The 22,491-nt window shown below is 46.7% G+C and overlaps 1 protein-coding gene across 3 annotated transcripts in view; it reads right to left on the reverse strand.

The window, feature by feature from the left end:
- The window catches only part of ESCO2 (establishment of sister chromatid cohesion N-acetyltransferase 2), a 255,473-nt gene that overhangs the window by 716 nt on the left and 232,266 nt on the right, over nucleotides 1-22,491 (reverse strand). Inside the window, exons 1-11 of one of the 3 annotated variants that reach the window (XM_061461218.1) lie at nucleotides 22,286-22,357; nucleotides 20,147-20,215; nucleotides 17,474-18,479; nucleotides 14,678-14,765; nucleotides 9,417-9,477; nucleotides 6,472-6,601; nucleotides 4,166-4,297; nucleotides 3,781-3,870; nucleotides 3,009-3,152; nucleotides 1,678-1,862; nucleotides 64-497 (exon numbers count right to left, since the gene is read on the reverse strand). In XM_061461218.1, the coding sequence (XP_061317202.1) occupies nucleotides 359-497; nucleotides 1,678-1,862; nucleotides 3,009-3,152; nucleotides 3,781-3,870; nucleotides 4,166-4,297; nucleotides 6,472-6,601; nucleotides 9,417-9,477; nucleotides 14,678-14,765; nucleotides 17,474-18,479; nucleotides 20,147-20,199 (2,028 nt within the window). In that variant the 5' untranslated portion in view covers nucleotides 20,200-20,215; nucleotides 22,286-22,357 and the 3' untranslated portion in view covers nucleotides 64-358. Of the gene's footprint in view, nucleotides 1-63; nucleotides 498-1,634; nucleotides 1,863-3,008; nucleotides 3,153-3,780; nucleotides 3,871-4,165; nucleotides 4,298-6,471; nucleotides 6,602-9,416; nucleotides 9,478-14,677; nucleotides 14,766-17,473; nucleotides 18,480-20,146; nucleotides 20,216-22,285; nucleotides 22,358-22,491 lie in introns of those variants that run through there. The other 2 variants (XM_061461220.1, XM_061461219.1) reach the window with 2 other exon arrangements.

The following is a 22,491-nucleotide window of genomic DNA, read 5'->3' on the forward strand; positions in this document are numbered from 1 at the left end:
CTGAGGCTACTACCCCAAACAAAGCCCTTTACGACACAGCACTCAGGATTACATACCCACACGTAAAGAAGGAAAGAGCAATCTTTATATTAATTAAACCTTTCAACAAAATTAAGTTATTTGTAATAGAATTCAATTTTAAAAGAAACAAACCCACCTGAAATCCAAGCAAGGTTGCACTAAAATCTAACACAACTCTGTACACAAAGTGACCCTCTCCCCTTCATAGGGGAGGAAGAACTAGCGCTCAGCAGGAAAACAGCATTTGGCCAGGTAACAACATTTAAGTGTTACTTTAAGCCACACAGATTATCTTGGGTGATTTCAACAAACCCCAACTTGAAATCACCAAGTTGAATCAGTTGTTATAAATGAAGTTGTAAACGAGGAAGTTGGGGGTCTGGCAGTATTTCGTGGCGAACAGCTTGCCGTCCGGCGTTGGGTCGGAGAAGGCGATTTCCTCAGTGCTCAGGTAGCAGCCGTACATGAATGTGCTCCTGAAAGAGAGCAGAGCTATCAGCACAGGGCAAACACTTGCTGGCTGCTTCATCCAATACCTGAAACACCCACTGGTGTTTCCCCCCCCTTCCCTCTGCTGCAGGGAGCTGTTAGTGCTTCACTTTGCTTTGAACCAGCGATCAGTGCAAGATCCCAGTTTGTTCGTGGATTCTGGTGTAATCAGGAGCCAGTTTAAAATGAGGAGGAAGGGTAATTTAAGATCACATACAAGCAGAAAACCCACACGTGCAGTTTTATATGAGAACCCAGAGGTTTTGGTTCAGTATCTTGGAGCCGCTCCAAATGAAGTTCAGCATGGGAGCATCAGGACTCTTGGGGGCACTCACAGTCAGAATCATTGAATCACAGAATGGTTTGGGTTGGAAGGCACCTTAAAGATCATCCAGTTCCAATCCCTGCCGCAGGCAGGGACACCTTCCACTAGACCAGGTTGCTCAAAGCCCCATCTAACCTGGCAGATCCTGTGGGGCTGGGAGGTATCATGTCACAGAGGTGGTACATCAAACACTAACCACAGGAGAAAGCAAGGGCTGAACATGGGCTGATGAATTTTCAAAATACTGAGCTCCAAATACACTCACGTATGATGATACATATTAATATATAAGTACTCATAGACTTCATACAGCTGTTTTCTATACACAGATAGGGAGCAGATACAACAGAGAAGATGCATGCTGCTACAGGCGCTTGGACTCCCAAGCTCAGTCCTAAGGCAGCCCATAAAAACTTACCCTCATTAATAAGTCTTCCTCCCAGTTTGCTCTGAGCTTGAAAAGCTCAGAATTTCCTGCCTGAAAAATGTCAAGTGTTTTGGCCCATCAAATTATCCAGTAAAAAAAAGAAATATATTTCCCCCCCAGAAAAGCAGTGTCTCTTGGAAAGCTAGTCTGTGTAGCTCTGCATTCCTCTTGTACCCAGCAGTTAACGGCTTGGCCCATGCTTGTGTCAGATTTTTAATCATTTAAATATCAGATATACATAGAAATCTGTCCACATGGTATCCTTCCACTGCAAAGTGGGGATTCCAGACTTGCTCAGCAATACACATTTCTTCCTTTCCTTAAGTTCCTTCTCAACACTTCTTGCTGCAGTAGTCGCTTTTCCCTCTACATGGATAAACCCCAGCCAGGACCCTGGCTCCCCGCTGCTCCGTACCTGACCACATCCACCATACGCCGGGCGATGCCCTTGCCGCGCCTGGGGCCGAATACCCAGATCCTGCTCACACCACAGATGGCAGGTTCTGGCTCTGTGGAGCAGCGCCAAGCCCGCTGAGTTTGGAGCGCGTCCTGTCCCGGCGATCCCGGCACAGATCCTGGCTCACACAGCACCCGGAAAGCCTGCAGGGATGAGCAGAGGAATCATTCCCAAAAGATGCATGTACCTTCCTGTGCTCCCAGCCTTTCCCCCAGCTCTTCTGTGAGGCAGGACACGACACGCAACCTCACCCGAACCGGGGCAGACACTCACTGCAGCATCAGCCATGCAAACCCAGCTAACTGCTGCCAAAATCCCCCTGACGAAAGTACAGGCTTTTGCTTCAATTCCTTTTTCTTTTGTTTTATGGGTGACTTTTTTTCTTTATTTCCTTATTTTCCTGCCTCCTGTGCTAAGCTGGGATTTCCAATATGCAGCCTTATGCCAACAGCCCCTGTTAACAGCCTGCAACTTCATAGAATCACAGAATGGTTTGGGTTGGAAGGCACCTTAAAGGTCATTCAGTTCCAACCCCCTGCCACAGGCAGGGACACCTTCCACTAGACCAGGTTGCTCCAAGCCCCATCCAACCTGGCCTTGAACACTGCCAGGGATGGGGCAGCCACAGCTTCTCTGAGCAACCTGTGCCAGGGCCTCACCACCCTCACAGGGAAGAACTTCTGCCTAAGAGCTCATCTCAATCTCCCCTGTCAGGTTAAAGCCATTCCCCCTTGTCCTGTCCCTATAGGCCTTGTCAAAAACAGCTCCTCTACAGCTTTTTTTGTTGGTGCCTTTAGGCACTGGAAGCTGCTCTAAGGTCTCTCCAGAGCCTTCTCTTCTCCAGGCTGAACAAGCCCAGCTCTCTCAGCCTGTCTCCATAGCAGAGATGCTCCAGCTCTCGGAGCATCTTTGTGGCCTCCTTTGGACTCACTCCCAACAGCTCTACATCCTTCTTATGTTGGGGCACCAGAGCTGGTTGCAGGACTGCAGGGGGATCTCACCAGAGCAGAGAAGAATCCTCTCCCCTGACCTGCTGGTCACACTGCTGATGATGCAGCTCACGACACGGTTGGTTTCTGGGCTCAAGCGCACACTGCTGGGTCACAGTGAGCTTCCCATTGACCAACACCCCAAGTCCTCCTCCTCAGGGCTGCTCTCATCCCAGTCTCCCCCAGCCTGTGTTTGTGCTTGGGATTGTCCCGACCCAAGTGCAGGACCTTCACTTGGCCTTGTTCACCCTATTATTAGCCTGCAACATCACCCTCTCCCGTATAATTAATATCATGTACCTGCTTGATGGACTCAGCAACTAAGCACCCAACAACCATCTTCTCATTGGCCACAAACAAGTATATTTTAGTCTTGGCTGGGCAGCTCAAAGAAACTTGTTTAAATCCCAATTCGTTATCAACAATCTCTCGTACATCTTCTGCCTAAGGCAACAAAACCAGAGAGAGGAACACATTAAGTACTAACACACACATTCTTTGACTGTGTGTGAAACCTGTCAGAAAAAGGGTCTCATTCCCCCAAATAATCCTGTTTTTTCACAAGGTCAAACTTCACGATGAAGCTGTGAAATGCTCTGCAGCTCCCCACCATACTGAGAGCTCTCACTGCACACATAGCTAGTGTGAAATAGATATATAGGCCACATTATGTAAATACACGTTTTTCCCCCCTAAAATAAATAGAAGCACTTTAGAGCAATTTTTAAAGTGCTTCCCCACTCCACAAGAGCCTTCTAACTGCAGATAATATTCAAGAACGATCTCCGTACCATAATCCTTCTACACCTGCCCTTCATCCCAAGTCGGAAGGGAAAGGATTGGGTTATGTTGGTCATGTAAGAACAAGAGCTTCAGTGCAGGGAGCAGGGTGAGGGAGGGGTCAGGGCGGGTGTTCCCAGCAACCCGGACTGCTGCCACAGCCCCACTTGCCTCTCCCGTTTACCCCGTGCACTGGCAAACAATGCATGATCAAGCACTGAGGTTGTTCCAGGAGCTGAGCCAGCAGAAAGCTGATCTACAACATAAACCCCCAAAATAAACAAATAAGTACCTTCTTGACGGCATATTTGGGGTCATCTGGAAGAATCAATACAACTTTCCCATCCCAGAACTCTGCCACAACCCGTTCTTTCTTCCAACCCTGCCACACAGGGGAAAAAAAAGCCAAACAACAAGTTAGTGGTCTAGCAAGAGAGAGGAAGTGATTCAGCGAAGGCTCTGGCAGATGAAGCTGTAATCTGACCTGCTGGGGCTTTCAGGAATAAAGTCAAGTCACATTCATTAAACTGATGAAGGCAGACAGTCACTGGATCTGCCTAACTTGCACTTTAACCTCCCCCCTGGATGACAAACCCTTTGCCTGTTGATGTTCTTGGCTATGGCACATCTCCTCCCCATCTTCCTCAGCCGAGCTGCGAGTGAAGCCATTGCCTTACCACATATCGGAGGCCCTCGAGGAATCTCTCATGGTGCTGGATGTGCTGGGCTTCATCCTCCGGGCTAGCAGCGGTGTAGATCATGCCACACGACTTGCAAACTATGGCCCCAAAATGTTTCTGACCAGCATCCTAGTGAGACAGGGAGCCAGCTAAAATGCCTTGAAGCTGTTCAAAACCATGTTCAGTTTAAAGAATGAGGTCAAGAATTGGTTCTAGTAACAATTATCAAAGATTCAAGTATTTGTTTTCATAGAATCATAGAATAACAATGGTTTGCATTGGAAGGGACCTTAAAGTCGTTATCTAGTTCCTATCCCCCTGCCACTGGCAGGGACACCTTCCACTAGAGCAAGTTTCTTGTTTTTATTTGAATTTGTGAAGAGGACAAAAAGCTTTTGCTTATTTGCAGCAAATTTGAACTACCCAGCACGAACTACCCAGGGAACACAGTGAACATGTTATTCCAAACAAGCCTTGAAATAGATCAGCAATATCCTCACTGAGGAAAGAATGTAGAAGAGCCCAACAAAAAAAACCTACAAACTAAAGGAAAACTCTGGATAGTCTTTCCATCAGTTATCTAGAAATAACATCTTTTATCTCTTAGCACACAGGGAGGGGAAGAAAAGGAACTGAATGTCAGTTGTGCAAGCAGAGAGCAGAATGCTCTTTGGATGTCTAGTCACATGCAAGCAGCAGTTTGAGGATAGAGCTGCTGTAGTACTGCATCCAGCTCTGGGGTCCCAACATAAGAAGGACATGGAGCTGCTGGAATGAGTCCAGAGGAGGCCACAAAGATGCTCTGAGGGCTGGAGCATCTCTGCTATGGAGACAGGCTGAGAGAGCTGGGCTTGTTCAGCCTGGGGAAGAGAAGGCTCTGGGGGAGACCTTAGAGCAGCTTCCAGTGCCTAAAGGCACCAACAAAAAAAGCTGGAGAGGGGCTTTAGACAAGGGCCTGTGGAGACAGGTCAAGGGGGAATGGCTTTAACCTGACAGAGGGGGGACTGAGATGAGATCTTTGGCAGAAGTTCTTCCCTGTCAGGGTGCTGAGGCCCTGGCACAGGTTGCCCAGAGAAGCTGTGTCTGCCCCATCCCTGGCAGTGTTCAAGGCCAAGTTGGACTGGGCTTGGAGTAACCTGGTCTAGTGGAAGGCATCCCTGCCTGTGGCAAGGGGTTGGGACTTGATGAGCTTTAAGGTCCTTTTCAACCCAAACCACCTTGTGATCTTAAAACTAGTGAGGTGAATTGAAGCCTGGTACATTAAGGACTCCTTTCCTGCACTGTCTGCTGCTGCAGAAGTTGCTTTCCCTTCCACACGTCCCACATATAGGACATTTGAGGTTCCCTACATTGCACAGTACCCATAGCATGTCCTTCATGGTCACAGCCAGGCAGGGCTACAGCTCGTGGCTGGACATGTGCAGGGTAGCAAGGGCTGCTGAGTACACACTGCTGCTTTCCTCTCAGCACAGGCACTCCTCTGGATTTGTTCCTTCCACAGGGACCAGTTTCCAAAACACTCAAAAATTTGTATCTGTGAGGTCTCAAATTTGACAGAAATCATGCAAACAGCTCAAAAGGTGCTAGAAAGGGCAGCTCAGCTGAAAAGAATGATCACATAAGCCCCATTCCCTTAGGAAACAGGCTTGAAAACATCTGCATGTCACCAAGTGAGAACAAATGATTTACTGAAACAATTACTCATCACTGAGGGCATATGTTCTGGAAACATACAGATGTGATGGCTGCACGACGCAGGAGCCTCAGTAACACTGCTTCCTCCTGCTCCATGAGCAGTGCACCATGCTGCAGGGCAACATCAGGAAGGCAGCCATAGAGCTGTCAAAGAGGGCCGCTCATTGCTGCTCCCGTGCTGCCCTGGCTGATGCTCGCTGCTGTGGTTGCAGTGCTATGCTGACTCTGCTCAAATGGTAGGCTGGGAAGCCGTGGGAAAGGGAAGTTATCCAGCCAAATTCATTCCTATAGCATCCATACAGGCTTGGCTGAGTTTTCCTTTAGCTTTTTTTTTTTCCTTCTCTTTAATATCATGTTCCATAAACCTGTTTTGAACTCCAAAATGTAATAAAGCGTTACTCCCAGCGAAACCATAACAATGTATTTCCTAGCTACTACCCTGTCCTAGTCTAGTGCGAACTATCTTAATCACTGCCCTGTTACGGTCATTGCAGTGTGGTTGGGTTGAAGTTTACACACAAGAAAATCTACTTCTCAGTGAGCCTCGAGGCCTGTTTCTTATGTTCTCAGTATGGAGAGAACCCAGTGTGCCCCAAGGGGAACCTTACGATTATCATCTGGTCTCTGGAACGCTTGCAGAGTTCTTTTGCTTTCTTGTTTTTCTGCGAGGTGTGAGATGTTTTTGCAGGTGGGCTGGACCCAAATGGAGGAGTCGCTTCATCTAGTGCAGCCTGTGTCCTGAAAATCATTTCAGAGAGATGAAAATTAGGCATTGGTTAACATAACACGTTGGATAGTGACTTGTACCACAGAACACCTCAAAGTAGGAAAGATACAGCAAAGATTCTCAACAGCCATGGTGCCAGCTCTTCTGGAGGAAGGAGGGTAGGAGGGGACTCTAGGAAGAGCTACAATTACATCAAAAGTTAAATAACTTAATTAAGCACCTCTCCCACTTCCACAGCCACCCCATCTCCCAGATATGAAAATTAAGCAGCTCCTTGAACAGTCAAGGAGATATACAACTAACTGAGAAACAGAGGGCAAGGTCCACAAGGCGTGGAAACTGCAGGTGAAGAAATAGGTGCCCAAGTCACAGAATCACAGAATGGTTTGGATTGGAAGGGACCTTAAAGCTCATCCACTTCCAATCCCCTGTCACAGGCAGGGACACCTTCCACTACACCAGGCTGCTCCAAGGCCTGTCCAGCCTGGCCTTGAACACTGCCAGGGATGGGGCAGCCACAGCTTCTCTGGGCAACCTGTGCCAGGGCCTCACTTCCCTCACAGGGAAGAGCTTCTGCCTAATATCTCATCTTAATCTCCCCTCTGTCAGGTTAAAACCATTCCCCCTTGTCCTGTCCCTACAGGTCCTTGTCCAAAGCCCCTCTCCAGCTTTCTCGTTGGCCCCTTTAGGCACTGGAAGCTGCTCCAAGGTCTCCCTGGAGCCTTCTCTTCTCCAGGCTGAACAAGCCCAGCTCTCTCAGCCTGTCTCCATGGCAGAGGTGCTCCAGCCCTCAGAGCATCTTCATGGCCTCCTCTGGACTCATTCCAGCAGCTCCACATCCTTCTTATGCTGGGGGGCTCCAAAAGCTTGACACAGGACTGCACCACCATAAGCCCCAGCCCCTCATGCCAACACTCCTTTAGAGCAGGGAATCAGAGCATCTTGGGAAAGCCCTCGGTGCTGGGGCTGAGCTCTGCTCTGCCTCCTCACAGGACCAGCCTCCCACAGAGGGAAGCAGATCGAGCCATGGACAATAGGAATTGTTCCTATTCAGATGTAGACATGGAGGATTTACATGAATTTTTACAGTGTAGGCTTAAGCTACAGAGAAGCATGTTGTTAGGGATGATAATAATTGCAGTTTTTCTAACCTACCTTCAGGCTTCTATGCCAAAGGTGGCATTTCTTAAGCCATCTTAAAGCAGGAAATTGTAACGGGTGAGCAGTAAATCTTAACATGGAATTAATTTAGAGCTACACCAAACAATTTTATAGATTTGGATACTAAGGAGAATTTCCAAAGCAGAGACTTCATGGAGAAAAAACTTGTGCTCATCAGCCTCCCAGGAGACAACTGCAAATCCAAGACTGAGCTTCAGTTAATCACAAACACCAGGATTTCCACACATTCCAGGGTTCCACTTGCACCACGGAAGGTATTTGAAAAGCCACATGAGGAAGGAAAGCAAATATTGCAATCAGATCTCTCTTTCAACACTTCTGTGGCAGAGGACTACAGTAGCGCGACAAGTTTATGCAATAAACTTTGCAAAGTTTATTTTGGCTCTTTTCAGAGCAACTTTAAGTGGGGATTTTTATGTTCAAAATAAACTCAGAATGCTCTTATTGTTAACAAAGTATATCAAGAAGTTGATTCAATATGGGAGAGGGACGTGCAGCCCTGGTTCTTCCATGGGAAAACAAGTCTTTTTTCCACTAGAGGTCTAAGGGTATGACGGCAAATTAACTGAAGTAATAAGCTAATTGGAAACTCAGACACCAGGTTGCACCTGATGAGTAAAGAGTTCCAGTGCTTGCAAGTAATTTAGCACTACCATGCTTTTTATAGAATCGAAAAGCAAACTTCACAGGCTTGTTTCATTTAAATCACACTAAATATCAAACATCATCTTGCAGGCTTTGAAAACACCAGCTCAGGTGAGCACGGGACACTGGAAGAGAAACAGCTGCTTCCAGAAATCCTTTTCACCCATTTTTATAGCAACTTCTCTCCTTTCTTTGGTCTGGATCAACACTGCTGAGCATGCTGCTACCTAGTGCTGCTATACTTAAGTATCTCAGGTTAAAAAAGTCAGTGCATAACAAACCGCACCTGACCAGAAAGAATACACATGTTCTTTAAATTCATTGCCAAACCTCTATGCCACAAGGTTCATTGTTTTTTATAGAATCACCAACCCCTAGAATGGTTTGGGTTCAAAGGGACCTTAAATCTCATCTCATTCCAACCCCTGCCATGAGCAGGGACACCTTCCACTAGACCAGATCGCTCCAAGCCCCCGAGGTCCTACCAGGCCTTGAACACTGCCAGGGATGAGGCAGCCACAGCTTCCCTGGGCAACCTGTGCCAGGGCCTCACCACCCTCACAGGGAAGAACTTCTTCCTAAGATCTCATCTAAACCTCCCCTTTTTCACTTTAAGGCTACTTCCCCTTGTCCTGTCCCTACAGGCACTTGCGAGAAGTCCCTCTCCAGCTTTCTTGTCAGTCCCTTTAGGCACTGGAATATGTACAAATTCACAAGCAAAAGTACTACAGACAGTAGGCAAGCATGTATTTCCTTATTCACAGACTAGAACTCCCCTAAACCAACACAAATTTAATCTTGCGTCTTCTCTTAAAAACAAGCAAACGAAAAAACAAACCAACACACCCCCTCTCCCCAACAAGCCAAGTCACCCTCAAACTTTCAAAGACTGGGAGAAAGCTAAATCATCATATTAAGAATTAGTATACTTAAAATAATGATTCTGCAGATATGAAATATCTGATCCTTCTCGGAGAGACTCAGCAAAGAGTAGCCTACCTTTTCTTGCTGGCGGGGGATGAGCTGAATATGGGGTAGATGACAGCCTTTGAAGGCGATGCTGGAAAAGACAAGCAAAGTTATAGTGGTTTAGAATTCTTTTTAGCAGCAGGACACATTGATACATGGAAACAAACATTCAAACAGCAGTAAGACTGCAAAAATCACAGAATCATAGAATAGTTAGGGGTGGAAAGGACCTTAAGAACATCAAGTTCCAACCCCCCTGCCATGGGCAGGGACACCTCACACTAAACCATGCCGCCCAAGGCTCCGTCCAACCTGGCCCTGAACACTGCCAGAGATGGAGCATTCACAACTTCCCTGGGCAACCCATTCCAGTGCCTCACCACACTAACAGGAAACAATTTCTTCCTTATATCCAAACTAAACTTCCCCTCTTTAAGCTTTAACCCGTTACCCCTTATCCTATCACTACAGTTCCAAATGATACACAACAGGGGAAATGAACTCCATAGACAAGAGATTCAGAGAGTACTGGGAAGATGTCGATGATGCAGGATAGAAAGATGTCCATGAGTGGAATCCAGCCATAATGCAATCACCTTAAATGCATTGGAAGTGATGTTGATCAAGGTGTCCAGTGCTTTCCCCTCTCACATCAGAATCATGAATCAGAAAGTTCTGCTGCAGTAGTTTAGTGCTTCCTAGCCTCCTAATTAAGAGTGTTAATCAAGCAGAAGTTTCCCCATTTCCCATTATTTTGGCTAAGGCACCCTGAGCCTACAGCTTCTTCAGCCTCAAGAAGCTGGGAAGTGGCAGGTTAACCACTAGGTTACAGCACACGAGTTGCAAGTTTTAGAATAATGTCACAAAGACTTTGGTAAGCAAAGCAAAAAAAACCCCAAACAACGTCAACAACAAAAAAAGAACCCCAAGAAAGCACTAGCTTGGATTCTTTTTCTCCTCAAGGGTAAAAAGTTTAGGCACTAGACTGCTTTACAACATCATATTTTGACCACGTTCACCCAGAGCAACTTCCAGTCCCTAAAAGGGCTGAAAACAATCTGGAGAGGGGCTTCTGACAAGGGCCTATAGGGACAGGACAAGGGGGAATGGCTTTAACCTGACAGAGGGGGGACTGAGATGAGATCTTAGGCAGAAGTTCTTCCCTGTGAAGGTGGTGAGGCCCTGGCACAGGTTGCCCAGAGAAGCTGTGGCTGCCCCATCCCTGGCAGTGTTCAAGGCCAGGTTGGATGGGGCTTGGGGCAACCTGGTCTAGTGGAAGGTGTCCCTGCCTGTGACAGGGGGTTGGAACCAGATGAGCTTTAAGGTCCCTTCCAACCCAAATCATTCTGTGATTCTATGATTCTTAGGAATTAACAGAAACTTAGTGACATCTGCAAGCAGAAGAGTGGCTATAACAGCCTCCAAAAAACATGCCATGAAAATGAACCGATTTCTAGGAAGCTGTACATAATAGAAAGTATCTTGTTTGCATCAGCAGTGGAAAAGATCATAAGGACTCATGAAGACACTAACAAACAATAAAAAGCCTACAGATTCCTAGAAATGCAGGACCTTAAAGGCCAAGACACCTCTTTGGAAAGGTCCCAGCAGGCAAATGCAGATGATGTCTGGAAACATGATGGCAACAGCTTTATAAGCAGGTGGAAATCACAGCCAGAGGAGTCTTTTATCCAGAGCTAGAGTTTGCAGGAAGAGCAGCAGCTACAGGAGGGAGGACGCCACTCCTCGGGATGAGGAAGAGCCACAGGAAAGAGTTGACCTCCAGTAACAGGCTTCACTACTTTCCAAAAAGCTGATGAGTAAGTTCCCATGTGAAGCAAGAGGAAAGGGGGGGGAGGGGCGTTGTGTAAAAAACCCAAAAAGCTCAGGAGTGCTGGTAATTTCTTCAAGAAACAGATTAAGACCAGATGTGCCAGAATGAAGTGGAGTGAGACACAAACACAGCTAAATTGTGTCTTTTTCTCTCACTGGAAATTCAAGGAGTCACAAAGGGAACAGAAACCAGGGGAGAGCAGAGCAGCAACACGAAGGGCTGAAAGCAGAAATGCCAGACTGCAAAATGAGCTGTACCTGGGGAGGCAGTGGCACCCTGCAACAGAAGAAAACCCACGTGTTTTGCTACAAAAGAGGAGGAAACACTAAAACCAGATAACAAACAATGACAGGAACATGTAGTGCCTTTTCATTTTAGTCATCAATAAAAGAATGAGATGAGAGCGTCAGCACAATTAAGACCAAAAGGAGATAAACTTCAACAGCTGTGGAAAGATGTCAAGGGCACACACAGATAAATTAGACCTTTACAGGCTCATAAGGATTGACTCAACCCAGGGCTGCTGGGACTGGAATAGAGAGTGCTGCCTATTTTTAAATGGGAAAAACGGAGAAACCAGGAAATTAGGATAAAATAACATGACCTCAGCTTCTGCAAACATACTGGCACATGTTAGTTCATACTTGGAAGATGAGACAGCAGGTATAAGCCAACACATTATTTTGCTTTAATAAAAAATACTTAAGCAACATATCTTCTTTTTTTATCTTCTCTTTTAATCTTTTTTATAAGTGAAATATAACCCCCATTTTCAAGAAGGGGAAAATGGATGACCCAGGGAATTACAGACCAGTCAGTCTCACCTCTGTGCCTGGCAAAATCTTGGAGCAGATTCTCCTGGAAGGCATGCTAAGGCACATGAAAATCAACAAGGTGCTTGGTGACAGCCAGCATGGCTTCACTAAGGGGAAATCCTGCCTGACCAATTTGGTGGCCTTCTATGATGGGGCTACAGAACTGATGGACAGGGGTAGAGCAGTTGATGTCATCTACCTGGACTTGTACAAAGCGTTCCACACTGTCCCACACGACATCCTTGTCTCTAAGTTGGAGAGACATCAATTTGATAGGTGGACCACTCGGTGGATAAAGAACTGGCTGGATGGCTGCATGCAAAGAGTTGTGGTCAATGACTCAATGTCCAGCTGGAGACCAGTAACGAGTGGCGTCCCTCAGGGATCGGAGTTGGGACCGGTCTTGTTCAACATCTTTGTCGCTGACATGGACAGTGGGATTGAGTGCGCCCTCAGCAAGTTTGCCGATGACACCAAGCTGTGTGGTTCAGTTGATACCCTGGAGGGAAGGAATGCCATCCAGAGGGACCTTGACACACTTGTGAGTGGGCTGATGCCAACCTCATGAAGTTTAACCATGCCAAGTGCAAGGTCCTACACCTGGGTCAGAGCAATCCCAGGCACAGCTACAGGTTGGGCAGAGAAGAGATTCAGAGCAGCCCTGCGGAGAAGGACTCAGGGGTGTTGGTCAATGAGAAAATGAACATGAGCCGGCTTCAGTGTGCACTCACAGCCCAGAAAGCCAACTGTATCCTGGGCTGCATTACCAGCAGCATGACCAGCAGGTCAAAGGTGATCCTGCCCATCTACTCTGCTCTCATGAGACCTCACTTGGAGTATTGTGTGCAGTTCTGGTGTCTTCAACATAAAAAGGACATGGAACTGTTGGAACAAGTCCAGAGGAGGGCCACGAGGATGATCAGGGGACTGGAGCACCTCCTGTATGAAGATAGGCTGAGAAAGTTAGGGCTGTTCAGCCTGGAGAAGAGAAGGCTGCGTGGAGACCTCAGAGCAGCCTTCCAGTATCTGATGGGGGTCTATAAGGATGGTGGAGAGGGACTCTTCACTAGGACTGTAGTGATAGGACAAGGGGTAATGGGTTAAAGCTTAAAGAGGGGAGGTTTAGACTGGATATAAAGAAGCTCTTTACTGTAAGGGTGGTGAGGCACTGGAATGGGTTGCCCAGGGAAGTTGTGAATGCTCCATCCCTGGCAGTGTTCAAGGCCAGGTTGAACAGAGCCTTGGATGACATGGTTTAGTGTGAGGTGTCCCTGCCCATGGCAGGGGGGTTGGAACTGGATGATCTTAAGGTCCTTTCCAACCCCAACTATTCTATGATTCTATATATATCACTTGTTATTCCCAAGAGGAAGTATAATAATTATTGTTTGTAATTTAATGCCAAAACAAGAAATATAGAGCGGACTCAATTTGGTGAGTATCAGGAGTAAAGTGTAATATGTGCTTCTATCTTTATAGGTAATACCTAGCACATAGGGGCATTTATGAGTTTAACTTTAAAAGCATTCTTGCACTGAGAAGGGTCAGAAAAAACAGGCTGAAATAAGGATAAGGGGAAACACTACACTTAGCCACAAGCCAGGGGGAAATAAGGGATAGGGATCAACTCTCCAGGCAGCAGCTGCATGTAATACCCATGGGATGCTGTCTGCCTCCAACCAAAGGCAGCTCAGAAGGTTTCCTGTAGAAATGTAGGTGTTTGTTGTGTGAGAAATAGACTAATTACTTCTTTCCTGGTAATTAGTGCTTGTAAGGCTTAGAGGGAGGTCTCTTTGGGGGTACCCTGCCAGGAAAGATTTGATTTGGTCTGGATAAAACAAGTGACAGTGTCAGATGCCTAAAACTCAAGACTGAAAATGGAAAGTGGAATGTATCAGGGGAACAGCCCAGAGATAAAAGGGGCAGGGAGGGGGAGGGGAAAAGAGAAGAGAAGGCTCCAGGGAGACCTTGGAGCAGCTTCCAGTACCTAAAGGGGCCAACAGGAAAGCTGCAGAGGGACACTGTACAATAGGGGCCTATAGGGACAAGATAAGAGGGAACGGCTTTAAACTGACAGAGGGGAGATTGAGATGAGATCTTAGGCAGAAGTTCTTCCCTGTCAGGGTGGTGAAGCGCTGGCACAAGTTGCCCAGAGAAGCTGCGGCTGCCCCATCCCTGGCAGTGTTCAAGGCCAGGTTGGATGGGGCTTGGAGCAACCTGGTCTAGTGGAAGGTGTCCCTGCCCGTGCAGGGGGCTGGAACTGGATGAGCTTTAAGATCCCTTCCAACCCAAACCACTCTGTGGTTCTATAAAAAATGTGATCATTGGTTTCAAATGCAGGAATTTCCAAAATCTTACTGGGAATGGGCTCTGTCATAAAGCAAAGGGGAAAGGCAGGTTAGATCTCAAAACAAAAACCAGTTCACATACTGTTTAACACTCAGGTTCATCAGGGAGATGGCAGAATCTCCATCATTGCTGCCCAGCTTATTTAAACACTACATTACAGGACAACATGGAAATTCAGTAGAACTGATCCTGCTGGAGAGAAGCACGTAACATAGGGGATTTTTTAGTCTCTCCTGCCTCATTTTCCTACATCAACAAGAGTCACAGAGCAAAAGAGGTATAATCCAGCTCACCTTGCTTATTCACCTTCTGCAGAGACTGGCTTGAGAGAATAATGCCATCATCCGACTCACAGGCTGCAGAACTGATTTCATCAGCATCCTATAAATGGAGACAAGTTTTTATGAAAAAAGGAAACCTCTCCAGTTGATTAAGTTCTCAGACAGTAGCTACAGTGTCACATATAATTCAAGGGACCTTCACAGTGAGCGTTAATTGACATGATGAAGCTTTATAGTTCTATTTTCCAATCACAAAGTTACACCTGAATGCTGAATGTTGCATTGAAAATGTTGCACCCTGCACTGAGGAAAAACTTGTTTCCTGCAAGTTACTCTCAGCCTTCTGAAGCACCATCATTTCCCATCTACCTGCCTTCAGGTACTGTTAAGACCAAATGCAGCTTGTGACAATGACCATGGATTTTGATTCTTAATACCTGTGTGTGCCCCACTTCTGTTTTTTTACAGGATGTAGGGGTTTTATTTGTTTTTCAACTAAATCTTCAGTGTAGAGGTTTTGGATCAATGTCTTCACTTTACCATTTCTGTGACTCTGCTTCACTCTCTGCCTACACCTTTGCACCTTCACAGCTCCTGGAAGACTCTCACAGATTGCTCTGTAAAAGTCAAAGTTTGCCAAACTGATTTTTGCCTTGAACTCTGCTCTTTTTGTACATGACAATGTATTATTTCCCACCAGGAACACCAGGCAAAGAACATGGCAGTAAGCAGAATCCAAGACCAGATCAAGGTCACACTTGGTCTGTGCTCAGTTTGCAGAAAAGGAAGTTGCCGAGTTCCCTTTTCATACACTCGTTTCTGGTTAACTTCAGAGAACCAGTTTGCCAACACAAAAACTGCCACAACAGCAGAATTAAATGCTATCAGATCATTTCTCTTTTTTTACCACACATGCAAGACTGGACTGTGCAAGCCAACATTTGTGTTTTATTAAAGCTGCATTGTAAAATCATATTGACAATCAAGTCAGGAACGCAAAAGAGAGACTAAACCAGTGCAGGTGAACAAAGGAGGCCATAAACTGTTTTTTATGGAATATAGAACACATTAGTCCTATAAAAACAGCTTTACATCTTGTTCACTGCTTCCTTTCAATGCCCAGTATAAAACACGACAGTAGTATTCCAGCAGCTCTCCTTACTTTTCTAAGTTTTAAGATGCTGGAATGGAACAGCAAAATTCAAGATTAAGTGTAATGAAATAGTTTGAATCAATGTTTTACTGCCGTGCTCCTTCCACTGTCACCCTCACCCTTCCCACCTCAGCACTTCAGGCAGCAAAACCCATGTCCCACATTTTAAATGATTCTCTGGCAAATCCTGAAATTAAAAGCAAGATTGGTAAGGCATTACCTGGTCAGCAGCAAGACTCATTCAACATTTAACTATTTCAGCACTGTTAAACATATTTATACAAGAATTGTATCATCAAATCACAGAACGGTTTGGGTTGGAAGGGACCTTAAAGCTCATCCAGTCCCAACCCCCTTCCACTAGACCAAGTTGCTCCAAGCGCCTTCCAACCTGGCCTTGAACACAGCCAGGGATGGGGCAGCCACAGCTTCTCTGGGCAACCTGTGCCAGGGCCTCACCACCCTCACAGGGAAGAACTTCTGCCTAAAATCTCATCTCACTCTCCCCTCTGTCAGGTTAAAGCCATTCCCCCTTACCCTGTCCCTACAGGCCCTTGTCAAAAGCCCCTCTCCAGCTTTCTTGTCAGCCCTTTTAGGTACTGGAAGCTGCTCTAAGGTCTCCCTGGAGCCTTCTCCAGGCTGAACAAGCCCAGCTCTCTCAGCCTGTCTCCATAGCAGAGGTGCTTCAGCCCCCAGAGCATCTCTGTGGCCTCCTCTGGACTCACTCCAACAATCAAATGTATGTTTAAAAAGACACCCCAAAACAACACTTATCTATCACCAGGAATATTCCCTGTGAAGGGAGCAACAGATAAAAATTGCAATAGGCCTCTTTGGCAATAGAACTGTTGGAGTTCTTCAAAAACAGACCAGCCTGAAAAACTCCTTTATTTGTTGAAGCACGAGAACCCATGGCTCAGCCTCGCTTACTGGGAGGAGGGAGCTGCAGAACCAGCACAGGTAGCTCCCGCTGGGGAAATAATCACTAAAAAGATCACCCACAGCAGAGCAAAGGCTGCTGTATCAGCAAGCAATGTCTTGTGACTGAGAAGAAACCGCTAAAAGCACACTAGAAACAATAGGGCTTTCTGTGTCTGGTCACTGGCTGAGGTGAAAACAACATTGGTTTTGAGGAGCATAGAAGCAGAAGTCATGTGAAGAGCTGCTGTCGTTGAGGACAGGGGCTCATGATCTCCACATTACTCAGCAAGGTCAGACTTGGTATTTGTTACATTCATTAAAATGAAAAAAAGAAAAAAGCTTAAAAATTTCTTTTTCAGCTTTGCCCTTTATCACATAGAAAAGAAACAACAAACCCCCAAAAGATACGGATTATCTGCTGAAAAACAGCATGCAGAAAGCTTTCCTTTCAGCCATTGTAAAGGGAATATTGCTCTGCAGCCAAGTGCTAGTGACCGACAGGGATGCAACAGGAACATCCTGAAAGTTCACCATAGTTTTAAGCCTCCATGAGGCAGGAATAAATCTGTGAGTTTTCCTAGCAAAGTCCACTCATATATCTAAATAAACACCTGACAGGGGGGTTGGAACTAGATGATCTTAAGGTCCTTTCCAACCCTAACTATTCTATGATTCTATGAGCAGAGCATGTGTTCACCTCAGGCTTGTGCAGCAGGCTCTGAGGACACACTTACCACATTCTCTGCATTGCTCGCTCCTTCAGCTGCAGACCTGGAAGTACAAGACGAACCAGAAGAGCTTCCGCTTTTCAATGGAGATGCTTTTCCATCACACGCTGCATCTCTCCCTTGATTTCCACAGCTTTTAGAGTCCTTCCTGTTTTCATTTTCCTTCTTCTGAGGCAGAGAAATACTTTTCAACATACCACCTGCCTCAACAACTTTGTTTCCATCAGCCAAACTGGACTTTGTAGCTGGTGGTGGTCTGGGCTGGTTGTTGGCTTGCAGAGATTTGGGGAGAGCTGGGGGAGACTTGGTGTTCACAACTGGTTTTTTAGAGTGCAATTTCTTGCCAACACTGAAGAATGCTGCTCCCAGCTGGAGTTTCAGGGCTGGTTTAACCGTCATGCTTAGGACTCTGAACGGTGACTCCATCTTCTTTTTAACTAGAGAATTCATGTTCTCTTTCTCCACACTGGATTTTTCTGCTGATGTCTCTTGCTTCACCTTCTTAGGAGCTTTCGGGACAGTTTTGCCATGCTTGGATTTTGTCATGTGCTTGGCTGGCTTCAAGCTTTTATTCCTGCTCAAGCTCATGTTCATCTTCTCAGTCCTGCTGGCAGCTGGGAGATGTTCATCCCTGTTCCTCTCACTCAAAGAGCAGTGCTCACTCAGCTCTTTTCTCTCATAAGGAGTTAGGTAGCACTTGTCCTTGCTATAAAAAGACACCACAGGCACGAAGAGCTTGTACGAGGAAGTGGCCTTTGGGGATAATTTCCTTGAGGACTCGCTCTGCAGGGCTGTGGGAACACTAGCTGCCTGAAGGGGTGAAATATCCAGCCTCCTTGAGAGCACTGGCCTCACTGGGACAGCCTGGTTTTCTTTCATCTCATCACTAGAGCTAGAGGACCATTGTATTTGAGAAGCAGACAGATTATTTCCTGGTTTCTTGAGTGGAGACAGACCTTCAGAAAATCCTATCATCTTTTTTTTCACAGGAGTCTCAAAGACTAAGGATGAACTGTAAAAACGACAGAGCAAAACATAACGTACTATTAAAAGGTTTTCAGTTACTGTTTTACTTAAAACACTTAATTGAGACTTAAAACACAGATGAGTTGCCTGTATTGGTACATGCCCTGTAACAAATACAAATATCAAAGTGCAATATCTAAATATCATAGAATGGTTGGGGTTGGAAGGGACCTTAAAGCTCACCCAGTTCCAGCCTCCCTCCCATGGGAAGGGACACCTTCCACTAGACCAGGCTGCTTCAAGCCCCATCCAACCTGGCCTTCAACACTGCCAGGGATGGAGCAGCCACAGCTTCTCTGGGCAACCTGTGCCAGGGCCTCACCACCCTCACAGGGAAGAACTTCTGCCTAAGATCTCATCTCGGTCTCCCCTCTGTCAGGTTAAAGCCATTTCCCCTTGTCCTGTCCCTACAGGCCCTTGTCAAAAGCAGCTTTCCTGTCGGCCCCTTTAGGCACTGGAAGCTGCTCTAAGGTCTCCACGGAGCCTTCTCTTCTCCAGGCTGAACAAGCCCAGCTCTCTCAGCCTGTCTCCATAGCAGAGGTGCTCCAGCCCTCTGAGCATCTTCATGACTTCCCTCGGACTCACTCCAACAGCTCTATGTCCTCCTTATGCTGGGGGCAACCATATGTTACAACCAGGAATGGCTCAGATCCCCCTGCCGTGGCGGGGGAGTGGAACTAGATGAGCTTTCAGGTCCCTTCCATCCCAAACGGTTCTCTGATTCTATGTTATTTAACAAACAACATAGCGAGGCATTTCCTCAGCAAGTACTTATATCCTACCTCAAGAATTGGTCCCTCCAGTTCTGAAATCGAACTCCACTCTTGTTCTACCCAGAAATATTTTTATGAGGGAAGTATAGGGCAAGCATGAGAAAAAGCTTTTATGCTGGAAGAGTTATGAAAGTATAAGAAACAAGCTATTGCTTTGGAATTAAATCACAGCTTTTTCTCCTGGCCAATGCCTTCTCCTTCACTAGATGTACAGGAAAAAATATCAATCTATAATATTTTTAGGTATACATTAAAAGGCACTATTTTTCTTTTAACAAGAGAAGACTATTCAGATAGTTTGTGCGATATTTCCATAGCGTCTCTGCAAGTCTTTCCAAATGGGAAAGACCGAGGCTTCACCACAAAGAAATGCACATGTCAGGGGCTTATTTCTTCAGTTTCTGAACAATCAGGTTTTAGATTTCTCCTGCTTATGGGACTTACTTCAGGCTAGGTCTGGGTGCAAGTGTCACAAAGAGGGGTATGCACCTGACAGAGGTGACTGTCAGAAGAAAATACCTTAATTTAATAAAAAAAAAAGAAAAAGATTTTAATGCCCTAATGCACGTACTGACGTGGGCCTGCCAAGTACCAGGCAGTGCAACAGCTTTTTCTCATTACTAATTCTGTGCTTGAAGATCATTTTTAGCTTTGGTTTCCCTACATATTCGATGAAACTTCTCAAGATGCTCAGTAAAACATAAACATGCTCTTAGTCACTGATAAACAAACAGTGGCTGATGCCAAGTGTATCTCAGAACCATCTGTTTTTCCACTTCACATGGAAAGTGCTCAAGGATTTTAAGAATCTGGTTTATTCTATGTACAGCAATTAGGTGGGTTTTATTAGAAAAAAAAGATCTGTGAGAAGTTAACATACCTGTCGGTGCCAGTAGAACTACGGCTCCTCTTCCGTGGGGTACAAGCTGCCATGGCTCCCCCAGAGCGCCTACAAGAACATGGTTTTGATAGCGTGAAATAGATTTCCAGTAAAAGCAAATAAACAAAATTAGTAAAGAAGGAAGAGAAGATGTGGGACTGGGATGAAAACACTGATAGAAACAGTTTGGGACTGACGGAAACGAGACCACCACAGGACTGTTACAGTTGAGCACAAGTCATAAAACAAGTGCATACAGAAGGGATTTTCCAGGTCAAGAACTATTCTGTCACCATGGACCAACGGATCCTAAAGTCCCTTCTCTAAAACAGAGCCAGATATTTCAGAAGTGTGTTTTATTTTCCTCTTGCAATGCTCACTCCAGACCTCACTAGTGCAGTTCTTAGAAACCTGCTTGCTCCTTCCTATACCCATGGTCAGTTTATTCCCACAGGGATTTCACATTGGCATTTGCCTTCCAGGGTAGACAGCTCTCCACCAAACAGACTTTTAAAGTCTCTCTCCCACCTTCCATCTGGCCACATAACGTAAACCACTTGTTTTTAGCCTTAATTAACTCAGTAGCCATTTAACCCAGGTTAAGACTCAACACTGTTTGTTCCATCTCTTCCAATTTGAGATAATATCATACAATATTAACTTTCCCCTTACGTGGTTTTATAACCAAAATTCCAGAATAAACAAATACTTCGTATCCAGGAGGACTAAATAAACAGCCATACGCTGCTACAACAGCACGAGGAATAATATATTCAATAATCTACCAGCAGGGGGAAGTGTTCACGCATTGCTGATACGTGGGCAGCAATGACAGATGACAACCCAGGCGCGACAAACTCTTATTAAGCCCAGGAACACCAAGAACAGTGATGGGAAAGGATGAAGTCAAGAACTGCAGCAGGAGTTGTAGAACCTCAGCATAGAGCACCGATGGCAGAAGGGATTTGCAAGAGAGGGCAGGAAATGCCCTAGAAGCAGAGGGCAACAGTAACAAGCCTGCAGGCACCTGGGTAGTAAGATATCAGGTGCAGATCAGAGAGAAAACGTAAGACAAGGACATGCTGTTGGTGGGAGAGGCAAGGGGTACATGTCAGGGTTGCAGTCATACAATGGTTTAGGGTGAAAGGAACCTTAAAGCTCATCCAGTTCCAACCCCCTGCCACAGGCGAGGACACCTTCCACTAGACCAGGTTGTGCCAAGCCCCATCCAACCTGGCCTTGAACACTGCCAGGGATGGGGCAGCCACAGCTTCTCTGGGCAGCCTGTGCCTCACCACCCTGACAAGGAAGAATTTCTGCCTAAGATCTCATCTAAATCTCCCCTCTGTCAGGTTAAAGCCATTCCCCCTTGTCCTGTCCCTACAGGCCCTTATCAAAAGCCCCTCTCCAGCTTTCTTGTCAGCCCCTTTTAGGCACTGGAAGCTACTCTAAGGTCTCCCCAGATCCTTCCCTTCTCCAGGCTGAACAAGCCCAGCTCTCTCGGCCTGTCTCTATAGCAGAGCTGCTCCAGGCCTCACAGTATCTTCGTGGCCTCCTTTGGCCTCATTCCAACTGCTCCACACCCTTCTTATGTTGGGGATATCCTTGTAACTTGCACTATTACCCAGCACATCCCACAGATGAGCAGCTGCCCATGGCCAGCCCCAGAGACACCCACCCCTTCCCAAAATATTCCCAACCCAGTTCCCAGCCAGCCTCCCAGCCCCATTTTGCATCAGACCACAGATCCTATAGGCACCCTGCACAGCACCGGGGCACCAGCGCCTCATCCCTGCATTCCCCCCCCCCCCCCCCCCTTCAGCTCTCCCACTCACCAGGACCTCACTAAACCTCCTCACAACACCTGAACCCCTCTTCCCCGCACCAGACACACACAGACACACACACCCCGTGGCCTGGCCCATGCTGCTACCCCATCACACCCCCAAACCACCAGCACCAGTACGTGGGGCCTGGGGCCCCACAGCCCTCACACCCCCTACCTCCCTCGGCCCACACAGGCACCTCAGGCCGCACGTCGTTGCGTTGCGCCCCTAACGCAAACCCCACACGTCGGCACGGCACCAAACCCTCCCCACACACCTGCAGCCCCTTCAAGACGCCAGCCCGCACACTCACCTCAGCGCCACCTCCGTTATTACCGCTCCCGCGCCTTCGAACCCGCGCGCAGTCTCCCGCCCGCCCGCCCTCCTCTCTCAATTCGCCGAGAGCCACGTCATTCAGCGTGAACTTCACCGCCATTGGTTCAACTGAGGTGCGCCGCTTTGCACCCGCCCCCCCGCTTTCCAGCCAATCAGATAGGAGAGACACTCACAGTCGCCTCC

The sequence above is a fragment of the Pezoporus flaviventris genome, unplaced genomic scaffold (assembly GCF_033815535.1).
Source record: "Pezoporus flaviventris isolate CSIRO_AGI_PZ_B2104156 unplaced genomic scaffold, CSIRO_AGI_Pfla_v1 ptg000031l, whole genome shotgun sequence".
Classification (NCBI taxonomy): Eukaryota; Metazoa; Chordata; class Aves; order Psittaciformes; family Psittacidae; genus Pezoporus; species Pezoporus flaviventris.